General features: G+C 46.1%; 1 protein-coding gene across 3 annotated transcripts in view; it reads right to left on the bottom strand.

Annotated features, from left to right (window-relative positions):
- Positions 1 to 12,876, bottom strand: part of LOC122551862 (beta-galactosidase-like) — a 90,196-nt gene that overhangs the window by 18,259 nt on the left and 59,061 nt on the right. For all 3 annotated transcript variants that reach the window (XM_043694404.1, XM_043694405.1, XM_043694406.1), the window contains 3 exons: positions 4,836 to 4,954; positions 1,098 to 1,172; positions 935 to 1,024 (listed from right to left, as the gene is read on the bottom strand). In XM_043694404.1, the coding sequence (XP_043550339.1) occupies positions 935 to 1,024; positions 1,098 to 1,172; positions 4,836 to 4,954 (284 nt within the window). The remainder of the gene's footprint in view (positions 1 to 934; positions 1,025 to 1,097; positions 1,173 to 4,835; positions 4,955 to 12,876) is intronic.

Raw genomic sequence — 12,876 nt, 5'->3', positions numbered from 1 at the left:
TCATGTTGCAGTTGTGTAAGACTCTGGTGCGGCCGCATCTGGGGTATTGTGTGCAGTTTTGGTCGCCATAGTATAGGAAGGATGTGGAGGCACTGGAACGGGTGCAGAGGAGGTTTACCAGGATGTTGCCTGGTATGGTAGGAAGATCATATGAGGAAAGGCTGAGGCACCTGGGGCTGTTTTCATTGGAGGAAAGAAGGTTTAGGGGAGACTTGATAGAGGTGTACAAGATGATTAGGGGTTTAGATAGGGTTGACCATGAGAACCTTTTTCCACATATGGAGTCAGCTATTACGAGGAGGCATAGCTTTAAATTAAGGGATGGTAGGTATAGGACAGATGTTAGGGGTAGATTCTTCACTCAGCGAGTTGAGAGTTCACTGAATGCCCTGCCAGTAGCTGTGGTGGACTCTCCCTCTTTATGGGCATTTAAACGGGCATTGGACAGGCATATGGAGGATAGTGGGCTAGTGTAGGTTAGGTGGGCTTGGATCGGCGCAACATCGAGGGCCAAAGGGCCTGTATTGCGCTGTATTTTTCTATGTTCTATATGCTTTGTTGATCTACACTTGGTCCAGCAAGACTACAAATTTAAAAATCTCTTCCTTATTATTGTATCTACCTGTGCCTGCCCGTGCGAATCTCTATCATCTCCTCCAACCTCAGAACAGTGTAAAGGGGCTCTGCCATTTCTCACATTGCTCACTGCTCCTCAGGAATCCCTACAGCTACAAATTCACCGCTCATGTACACGACTGGGGACGGGAGGGTGGTGATAGCGGTATTAAAACTAATTCAATTCTGTTTTGAAATTTTTGCAATAATCTGCATTCTATCCCATTTTAAATACATGTCCTTTTGATGCACGTTGCATTAGAGTGGAACTGCACCTAGACCTAGCTCAAAAGCTCTTCACAATGCACTGACCTCCTACCTGTTGCATTTGCTCAAAGGTCAAAGGGTAAGTGCTATTGACAGCTCCTCTGGGTGACAGCACATTCAGGAAATCCAGTAATGCTCCAAACTGAAAGATAAAAGCAACAGTCAGCCAGAGACCACAGGGAAGCCACAAACAACCTAACAATCTAAACGCCTACCTTGGTCATACGGACAGTACCATATGCAAACTTCACAGTGGGTGGAGGTACTGGACCCAAAGGAACAGCTCGAAACTGAGAATAAAATAAAAGGGAATAAAAAATTAAGCTGCAACATTTCTCACAAATGAATTACAGCCCCCATGAAGAGCTTCCTCTACACTGTCCCCATCAAACACGCCCAGGACAGAGACAGCATTTGGTTAGATATAGTGTAAAGCACCTTCCACACTGCAAATCTAAATATTCAGCAATTGAGACTGTGCAATGAGATGTACTTGCATTGAGAAACTGAGTTTCACAGATAGAAAGATGTTGAGAAAGTGGAACTCAGGATTACAGTCTAATTCGCTGGCAGAATGTCTGAATTAAATCTGAACCGAGGCTGACACTCCCACGTGCAGTACTGAGGGAGTGCCGCACTGTCGGAGGGTCAGTACTGAGGGAGTGCCGCACTGTCGGAGGGTCAGTACTGAGGGAGTGCCGCACTGTCGGAGGGTCAGTGCTGAGGGAGTGCCGCACTGTCGGAGGATCAGTACTGAGGGAGTGCCGCACCGTCTGAGGGTCAGTACTAAGGGAGTGCTGTACTGTCGGAGGGTCAGTACTAAGGTAGTGCCGCACTGTCGGAGGGTCAGTACTGAGGGAGTGCTGCACTGTCTGTGGGTCAGTACTAAGGGAGTGCTGTATTGTCGGAGGGTCAGTACTAAGAGAGTGCTGTACTGTCGGAGGGTCAGTACTAAGGTAGTGCCGCACTGTCAGATGGTCAGTACTAAGGGAGTGCTGTACTGTCGGAGGGTCAGTACTAAGGTAGTGCCGCACTATCGGAGAGTCAGTACTGAGGGAGTGCTGCACTGTCTGCGGGTCAGTACTAAGGGAGCACCGCACTGTCTGAGGGAGTGCTGTACTGTCAGAGGGTCAGTACTAAGGTAGTGTCGCACTGTCAGATGGTCAGTACTAAGGGAGTGCTGTACTGTCGGAAGGTCCGTACTAAGGTAGTGCCGCACTGTCTGAGGATCAGTACTGAGGGAGTGCCACACTATTTGAGGGTCAGTTTTTTCAAGGTCTCTATGAACCGGGGTGAGGTCCCAGAGGACTGGAGAATTGCTAATTTTGTCCCCTTGTTTAAGAACGGTAGCAGGGATTATCCATGTAATCATAGACCAGTGAGCCTGACATCAGTGTTAGGGAAGCTGCTGGAGAAGATATTGAGGGATAGGATCTATTCCCATATGGAAGAAAATGGGCTTATCAGTGATAGGCAGCAAGGTTTGTACAGTGAAGATCATGTCTTACCAACTTAACAGAACTTTCTGAGGAAATGACAATGTTGATTGATCAGGGAAGGGTTGTTGATGTTTCATACATGAACTTCAGTAAGGCATTTTAGATTAGATTACTTTTTTTAGATTAGATTACTTACAGTGTGGAAACAGGCCCTTCGGCCCAACAAGTCCACACTGACCCGCCGAAGCGCAACCCACCCATACCCCTACCTTTACCCCTTTAACCTATCACTACGGGCAATTTAGCATGGCCAATTCACCTGACCCGCACATCTTTGGACTGTGGGAGGAAACCGGAGCCCCCGGAGGAAACCCACGCAGACACGGGGAGAATGTGCAAACTCCACACAGTCAGTCGCCTGAGTCGGGAATTGAAACCGGGTCTACAGGCGCTGTGAGGCAGCAGTGCTAACCACTGGGCCACCGTGCCGCCCATTTGATAAGGTTCCCCGTGGTAGGCTGATGGAGAAAGTGAAGTTGCATGGGGTCCAGGATGTTCTAACTGGATGGATAGAGAACTAGCTGGGCAACAGGAGACAGAGAGTAGCACTGGAAGGGAATTTCTCAAAATGGAGACCTGTGACCAGTGGTGTCCCACAGGGATCCGTGCTGGGACCACTGTTGTTTGTGATATACATAAATGATAGATTATTAATGGGCGGCACGGTGGCACAGTGGTTAGCACTGCTGCCTCGCAGCGCCAGAGATCCGGGTTCAATTCCCGACTCAGGCGACTGACTGTGTGGAGTTTGCACTTCTCCCCGTGTCTGCGTGGGTTTCCTCCGGGTGCTCCGGTTTCCTCCCACAGTCCAAAGATGTGCAGGGTCAGGTGAATTGGCCATACTAAATTGCCCGTAGTGTTAGGTAAGGGGTAAATGTAGGGGTATGGGTGGGTTTCGCTTCGGCGGGTCGGTGTGGACTTGTTGGGCCGAAGGGCCTGTTTCCACACTGTAATCTAATCTAATCTAGATTGGAGAGCTGGGCACAGAGATGGCAGATGGAGTTCAATCTGGGCAAATGAGAGGTGATGCATTTTGGAAGATCCAATTTAAGAGCGAACTATACAGTAAATGGAAACGTCCTGGGGAAAATGGATGTACAGAGAGATCTGGGTGTTCAGGTCCATTGTTCTCTGAAGGTGGCAACGCAGGTCAGTAGAGTGGTCAAGAAGCCATATGCTATGCTTTCCTTCATCGGACAGGGTATTGAGTACAAGAGTTGGCAGGTCAAGTTACAGTTGTATAGGGCTTTAGTTTGGCCACATTTGGAATACTGCGTACAGTATTCTGGTCGCCACATTACCACAAGGATGTGGATGCTTTGGAGAGGGCGCAGAGGAGGTTCACCAGGATGTTGCCTGGTATGGAGGGCACTAGCTATGAAGGGAGGTTGAGTAGATTAGGATTATTTTCATTAGAAAGACAGAGATTGAGGGGGACCTGATTGAGGTCTACAAAATTATGAGAAGTGCAGACAGGGTGGATAGCAAGAAGCTTTTTCCCCAGAGTGAGCTGGAAATGTGTTGCTGGAAAAGCGCAGCAGGTCAGGCAGCATCCAGGGAACAGGAGAATCGACGTTTCGGGCATAAGCCCTTCTTCAGGAATGTTGCCTGGTATGGAGGGCACTAGCTATGAAGGGAGGTTGAGTAGATTAGGATTATTTTCATTAGAAAGACAGAGATTGAGGGGGACCTGATTGAGGTCTACCAAATTTTGAGAAGCCCTTCCTGAAGAAGGGCTTATGCCCGAAACGTCGATTCTCCTGTTCCCTGGATGCTGCCTGACCTGCTGCGCTTTTCCAGCAACACATTTCCAGCTCTGATCTCCAGCATCTGCAGACCTCACTTTCTCCCCAGAGTGAGGACTCAATTACTAGGGGTCATGAATTCAAAGTCAGAGGGGCAAGATTTAGGGGAGGTTTGTGTGGGAAGTTCTTTAGCAGAGGGTGGTAGGGACCTGGAACACATTGAGAGTTGAGATGGTAGAGGTGGACACGATAGCGTCATTTAAGATGTATCTAGACAGATTCATGAATCGACAGGGAACAGAGGGATACAGACGCTTAGAAAATAGGCCACAGGTTTAGATAGAGGATCTGGATCGGTGCAAGCTTAGAGGGCCAAAGGGCCTTTTCCTGTGCTGTAATGTTCTTTACTCTTTGTACAGCAAATCGTGGGAAATGGATATCGAGATAGTACCTTGACCAATATTCCTTCCTAAAACAGCAGCCACTAACAACAGTTAACTATTTATAAAACTATTGCTACTTATGGCAGTTAGCCATGCATAGGTTAACTCCTTCAACCAGTAAATCTATGATTAGAACCTGATCCTGTCCATTCATCCACCTCCCTCCCCACCTCTTCAGATACACTCCCTATTGTGTCTTCAGTCTCCCCTGAGCTCTGGTCACATCATCCTGTTCTGATATAGAAGCGAGGGTAATTGGTTCATACCTTACTTATCACATCTCGCAGTGCATAAAACTTCTGTGTGGGATCTCCTGCCTCGGACAGAGGGGCATTGTAATCATAGCTGGTGGTAATAGGACGGTACTTGGTATTGTAGTCAGCACCTGCGGAAGGAATTAATCAGGATTCTGATATCATGGTATTCCCCAAAACCCCATCATCTACTCCCTGTGCCTCCCATACACAGCCTTCCCCAGTCCCCCACAGAGATACAAACTGATTGAAAAACATTCAGACAGCTCACAAAGTTCGGCTCACTGTGCTTGTGCTGGGGGTCTGTTTGTGTTTAGTTCTAATTTGGCATTTTTGTCTCCAACTTTCAAACTTTCTCAAAGTTTAGAATCTTGACAACTCCATGTTAATATTGATTATGAAAGTAGCTTCAAGGACCCGTTCAGGTCAGGTGGCCCAGCCACTCAGGACTGGAGGGGAGTCATAGGCATGGAGATGTACAGCACAGAAACAGACCCTTCGACCGAACTCGTCCATACCAAACAGGTGTCCTAAATGAATTTAGTCCCATTTGCCAGCATTTGGCCCATATCTCTCCAAACCCTTCCTATTCATGTACCCATCCAGATGCCCATCCAAATTGTACCCACCTCCACCACTTCCTCTGGCAGCTCATTCTATACACATCACCCTCTACATGAAAATTGTGCCATTCAGGCCGCTTTTAAATCTTTCTCATTAAACCTACACCCTCTCGTTCTGGACTCACCCACCCCAGGGAAAAGACTTTGTCTATTTACCCTATCCATGCCAATCATGATTTTATAAACCTCTACAAGGTCACCCCTCAGCTTCCGATGCTCCAGGGAAAACAGCCCTAGCCTACTCAGCCTTTCCCTATAGCTCAAATCCTCCAACCCTGGCAACATTCTTATAAATCTTTTCTGAACCCTTTCAAGTTTAACAACATCTTTTCTACAGCAGGGAGACCAGAATTCAATGCAGTATTCCAAAACTGACCAAACCAATCTCCTGTACAGCCACAATATGACCTCCCAACTCCTGTACTCAATGCACTGACCAATAAAGGCTCTCATATCTTCACTATCCTATCTACCTGCAACTCCACTTTCAAGGAGCTATGAACCTGCATTCCAAGGTCTCTTTGTTCAGCAACACTCTCTAGGACCTTACCATTAAGTGTTAAAGTCCTGCCCTGATTTGCCTTTCAAAAATGCAGCATTTATCTAAATTAAACTCCACCTGCCATTCCTCGGCCCATTGGCACATCTAATCAAGATCCCCTTGTACTCTGACATAAACACCTTCGCTGTCCACTACACCACCAATTTTGGTGTCATCTACAAACTTATTAACGACACCTCCTAAACGTCTGGATATCAAACCTACAGCTCAGCAGCAAACCTACACCCTAACCTCCTATGTTCACATCCAAATCATCGATATAAATGACGAAAAGCACTGGACCCAGCACCTATCCTTGTGGTACACCACTGGTCACAGGCCTCCAGTCTGACAAACAACCCTCCACCACCACCCTCTGTCTTCTATCTTTGAGCCAGTTCTGTATCCAAATGGTTAGTTCGCCCTATATTCCACGTGATCTAACCTTGCCAACCAGTCTACCATATGGAACCATGTCGAACACCTTCCTGAAGTCTATATAGATCACATCTACCATTCTGTCTTCATTAATCCTCCTCGTCACTTTTTCAAAAAACACAATCAAGTTAGTGAGACACGATTTCTCACACACACGAGAACTAATGTGCTTCCACTTTTCAAGATGGATGGTAGAGATAAACAAGGGAATTACAGACCATTGAGTCTCACATCAGTGGTCAGGAAACTACGAGATAAAATTCTTAAAGAGAATTAAACTTCACTTGGGAGGCAAGGTTTGATCAGCCAAAGACAGCATTTCTTTATCACAGGGAGGTCGTGCCGAACATTTCGTGGAGGTGCCCAGGTGTGGATGAGGATAGTGAAGTTGATGTCGTTTATATAGATTTCAGCAAACACAGGAATTAGGAGTGTGTGTAGGCAATTAGACTCATAGAGTCATAGAAATGTACAGCAAGGAAACAGACTCTTCGGTCCAACTCACCCATGCCGACCAGATATCCTAACCTTATCTAGTCCCATTTGCCAGCCTTTGGCCCATATTCCTCTAAACCCTTCCTATTCATAGATCCATCCTGATGCCTGTTAAATGCTGCAATTGTACCAGCCTCCACCACTTCCACTGGCAGCTCATTCCATACACGCACCACCCTCTGTGTGAAAAGGTTGCCCCTTAGGTCTCTTTTATATCTCTTTTATCTGCTTACATAGAACATAGAACAATATAGCACAGAACAGGCCCTTCGGCCCACGATGTTGTGCCGAACATTTGTCCTAGCTAAAGCACCCATCCATGTACCTATCCAATTGCTGCTTAAAGGTCGCCAATGATTCTGACTCTGCCACTCCCACAGGCAGCGCATTCCATGCCCCCACCACTCTCTGGGTAAAGAACCCACCCCTGACATCTCCCCTATACCTTCCACCCTTCACCGTAAATTTATGTCCCCTTGTAACACTCGGTTGTGCCCGGGGAAAAAGTTTCTGACTGTCTACTCTATCTATTCCCCTGATCATCTTATAAACCTCTATCAAGTCACCCCTCATCCTTCGCCGTTCCAACGAGAAAAGGCCGAGAACTCTCAACCTAGCCTCGTACGACTTCCTCTCCATTCCAGGCAACATCCTGGTAAATCTTATTAATTCAGCAGCTCTTACTTTGAGAGCAAGCAAGTAATCATGACACCGAGTGCTCATTAACAGGCTGACATGATGCTGGAAGAATACAAAATGATGGCAGTGACATTGGAATACAAAACTGGTCCAACAACTAGCAATTTTGTGCAGGAGAGCTACAGTGCTTCGAAGCCACCCCATGATTGAATCGCTGGAAACATTACAGACAATGATGTCCTTCAAACTATGGTACAGTGGCTTTACTACTGAACTGAAGCTATGCACTTGAAACTTCTTGTTTGTTTATGCAAATAAAACAGTCATAAAAGCCCAAGGAGACATTGAAATAAAAGGCATTGTAATCTGATCAAGTTGTTCAAATTCCAAATAAAATTCATCCCCAGACGTTATCGCTCCAATCTCCAGTTAGTAAATGATTAAGTGCATAACTTGAAGTAACATACACAAGTCATATTCAACAATTCCACCCAATCTCAGTTTAGATTTGAACCAGCTTACAACCGCCTCTGAGCCAAGAGACCAGGTTGAGAAGTGTGTCATACCACAACTGAACAGGTTAATTAAAAATAAATGAAAGAAGTGAGTGCAGAGAATCATAGCACCTTTGTGTTGCTGAGGTGTTTATCACCTCATTGGAAGGTTAAACAACCCTGTGCCATATTGAAGCCAGACCCACAAAGCCTTAGCATTCATATCTGAACGCATGTGCAATAATATACAACTACTGCGATGTGCTTTCTGCTCTGACAGAGAGAGCCGACATTGGAGACTGAGCTTCCCTCCTAGGTCACAGCACTGTGAAATGTCCACACTTGCTCCACTGTTTTGGCTGGGATTGACACTTACCATCTTCTGTAAGCTATGTATTCCAGATTTATTGCAACCGCAATTGCGTCAACCACCACTTCACTTCCCGTGGGCTTTTTGATCAAAAGCATGTCACAGAGTAGCAGAGAATAGGATTACTTTTACTTTCAATTCACTTACCTGTAGGGGAAGAGAAAAAAAAAGCTTTGAGTGATTGAATCATGAACTAAATAATCACTTCAGACAATCAACAAATTCAACATGGCTGTCAGAGAGAAATAGAGAGATAGGAGAGGTTGTTGAACCAACAGGCTTGCTTTGGGTAAAATCAGCTAAACAAAATATGTGGGGTTTCAGAATGACATGATGTTTGCTGGGCCCTGATACGACTAGAACAAATTGACACAGTTTAAAAATGAGGAGTCTCCCATTTAAGGCAGAGCAGAAGAAAAACTTTTTCCCCTTAGAAGGTAATTCTGTTCCCCAGAGAAGAGTGGAAGCAAGGTCAGTGAACATTTTTAAGGGTAAGTTGGACCCGTCAATCAATAACCTAAAGGACAAGGGAGAACATTCAGCAAAGTAGGAGGCCTGAAACAGATCACTTAAAATGGTGCAGCAGGCTCGAGGGACTGAATAGCCTCCTCTTGCTCCTAACATGTATATCTGTACGGTTAGTTGGTCAGTAAGGAGCCTCGAGGCTTGACGGTAGGTGAGACAATTGAAGATGCAAGACAACTTGACTTTGCCAATCCGCCAGGGCTCATTAGGGCTGAGGTCTTGTTGGGATATTACTGCTGAGGTTCTGAGCTGAACACCAACCCTCTCCCCAACCTAACCTTAAACACTAAGCAGCAAATTTGCATCCAATTATTCAACTCATGGCCACCCTTTCCAGTCTGCAACCGAGTGGTTGCCAGACAGTGCTCACTGCAGTAAAATAATTGCTTCCTGCCAGAAAAGTACAAAATACTTTCATCAACCCGCAAATGAGAAAGGTCATAAACGTTTTACGGCTTCACAACTAAAGGATTCAGATAGCCATGTGTCAATGTTTGGCAGAGACATTGCCAGTATGAATGGTACAAGGTCAGGGTTACATTATACAATGGGTGCACTGTTCAATGAACTCACTGTACTGCAGTGTGAGTCACTATCGCCTCCACACACAAAGTGGCTTTCCAGTGTTTGGTGACACTCAGCAGACTCAAACCCCATGAACCTGTCATTTTATCGCAAGTTGATCTTTGGTGACCAGCCTACTCCTTTCCAGTGAGATCAGCCCTCAGTTACTGTTGATATTCAGGGTGAACATCTCATAACCTGAAATAATCCTGAGGGTCTATGGGGTACCATTCAGAAACAAAACAAAAAATTCCTACTGCCTGGTAAGGCATACCAAATCATAAAGGATAAAGTTGCAAGGGTGTGCAGTCAGTAAGGAGCATTGTTAGACAGGGATATACAGTCAGGATGCAACACTGTTAGCTGGGGTATATATTGAGTATTCAGCATTGTTGGATGGAAGTATACTGTCAGTGCGGAGCACTGTTAGATCGGGGTTTACTGTCAATGCGGAGCATTGTTAGATAGGAGTATACTATCTGTGCGGAGCACTGTTAGATAGGAGCATACTGTAGGCGCGGAGCATTGTTCGATAGAGGTATACTGCCAGTGCAGAGCATTGTTAGATAGGGGTATACTGTCAGTGCGGAGCACTATTAAATAGGGATATACTGTCAGCGCGGAGCATTGTTAGATAGGGGTATACTGTCAGTGCGGAGCACTATTAAATAGGGATATACTGTCAGCGCGGAGCATTGTTAGATAGGGGTATACTGTCAGTGCGGAGCACTATTAAATAGGGATATACTGTCAGCGCGGAGCATTGTTAGATAGGGGTATACTGTCAGGTTCAGGTGCAACCCGTCCTGCTTGTACAGGCCCCACCTTCCCCAGAATGCAATCCAATTGTCCAAATACCTGAAGCCCTCCCTCCTACACCATCCTTGCAGCCACGTGTACAACTGCACTCTCTCCCTATTCCTTGCCTCACTGTCACGTGGCACCGGCAACAACCCAGAGATGGCGACTCTGTCCGTCCGAGCTTTAGCTTAAGCCTAACTCCACTCAAACTTCTTATATAAGAATAAAAGGCTTTGGGATTCTCCTTAATTAGAATTATAGAGATGTACAGCATGGAAACAGACCCTTTGGTCTAATCCGTCCATGCCGATGAGATATCCCAACCCAATCTAGTCTCACCTGCCAGCACCAAGCCCATATCCCTCCAAACCCTTCCTATTCATATACCCATCCAAATGCCTTTTAAATGTTTCGATTGTACCAGCCTCCACCACTTCCTCTGGCAGCTCATTCCATACACGTACCACCCTTTGCATGAAAAAGTTGCCCCTTAGGTCTCTTTTATATCTTTCCCCTCTCACCCTAAACCTATGCCCTCTCGTTCTGGACTCTCCTACTCCAGGGAAAAGACTTTTTCTATTTATCCTATCCATGCCCCTCATAATTTTGTAAACCTCTATAAGGTCACCCCTCAGTCTTCGACGGTCCAGGGAAAACAGCCCCAGTCTGTTCAGATCTTTTCTGAACCTTTCAAGTTTCACAACATCTTTCCGATAGGAAGATCAGAATTACATGCAATATTCAACAGTGGCCTAACCAATGTCCTGTACAGCCGCAACATGACCTCCCAACTCCTGTACTCAATACTCTGACCAATAAAGGAAAGCATACCAAACGCCTTCTTCACTATCCTATGTATTTGCGAATCCACTTTCAAGGTGCTAAGAACCTGCACTCCAAGGTCTCTTTGTTCATCAGCACTCCCTAGGATCGTACCATTAAGTGTATTAGTCCTGCTCTGATTTGCTTTCCCAAAATGCAGCACCTTGCATTTATCTTAATTAAACTCCATCTGCCACTTCTCAGCCCATTGGCCCATCTGGTCAAGATCCTGTTGTAATCTGAGGTAACCTTCTTCACTGTCCACAACACCTCCAATTTTGGTATTGTGTCCTGTGTTTCATCAGAAACATATTAATTTCTTTCTTGAATCTGTTACTGATTCTGCTTTCACTGCCCTCTGGGACAGTGAGTTCCACAGATTCACAACCCTCTGAGAGAAAGTTTCTCCCCATCTCCGTTTAGAACCTCCCTCCTCTCACTCTATATCTACATCCTCTTGTTGGAGACTGTCCCACAAGGGAGAACATCTGTTTAACAACCACCTTATTAATCCTATTAGTATTTTATATCCCTCAATCAGAATCCTCCTTCATTCTTCAGATCTCCAGTGAGTACAAGCCCAAGCTATCGAACTGCTCCTCGTACAACAGAGCTTTCATCGCTGGAATCAACCTAGTGAACCCGCTCTGAACTATCTCCACTGCTACCACATCCTTCCTCAAGTAATGAGACCAAAATCTGACACAATACTCTCGGTGTGGACTCACCAGCAACGTAGATAATTGTAACAGCACTTCTTTGCTTTTTTAATCCAGTCTTTTTACAATCAATGCCAAGATTTAATTTGCCTTTCTTATTATACGCTACGTAAAAGGTAAAAACAATGACTGCAAATGCTAGAAACCAGATTCTGGAGTAGAGTGGTGCTGGAAAAGCACAGCAGTTCCGAGGAGCAGTAAAATCGCATTTCTGATGAAGGGCTGTTGCTCGAAACGTCGATTTTATTATACACTACACCTGCACACTCACTTCCTGTGATTTGTCACAAAGCTGGCCTTTTTTCTGGAGAAAGTGAGGTCTGCAGATGCTGGAGATCAGAGCTGAAAATGTGTTGCTGGAAAAGTGCAGCAGGTCAGGCAGCATCCAGGGAACAGGAGAATCGACGTTTCGGGCATAAGCCCTTCTTCAGGAATGAGGAAAGTTTGTCCAGCAGGCTAAGATAAAAGGTAGGGAGGAGGGACTTGGGGGAGGGGTGTCGGAAATGTGACAGGTGGAAAGAGGTCAAGGTGAGGGTGATAGGTCAGACGGGGGGGGGGGCGGAGAGGTCGGGAAGAAGATTGCAGGTTAGGAAGGCAGTGCTGAGTTCGATGGATTTGACTGAGACAAGGTGGGGGGAGGGAGAATGAGGAAACTGGTGAAATCCGAGTTCATCCCTTGTGGTTGGACGGTTCCTAGGTGGAAGATAAGGCGCTCTTCCTCCAACCGTCGTTTTGTTGTGGTCTGACGATGGAGGAGTCCAAAAACCTGCATATCCTTGGTGGAGTGGGAGGGGGAATTGAAATGTTGAGACTCCCACAGCTACCTGGACTACACCTCCTCCCATCCTGCCCCCTGTAAAAACGCCATCCCATTCTCCCAATTCCTTCGACTCCGCCGCATCTGCTCCCAGGAGGACCAGTACAAAATACGTACAACACAGATGGCCCCCTTCTTCAAGGACCGCAATTTCCCCCCCAACGTGGTCGACGATGCCCTCCACCGCATCTCCTCCACTCCCCGC

This window comes from Chiloscyllium plagiosum, chromosome 7 (genome assembly GCF_004010195.1).
Source record: "Chiloscyllium plagiosum isolate BGI_BamShark_2017 chromosome 7, ASM401019v2, whole genome shotgun sequence".
Lineage (NCBI taxonomy): Eukaryota > Metazoa > Chordata > Chondrichthyes > Orectolobiformes > Hemiscylliidae > Chiloscyllium > Chiloscyllium plagiosum.
Note: the sequence above shows the minus strand (reverse complement) of the source record. Positions and strands in the feature narration are given on the sequence as shown.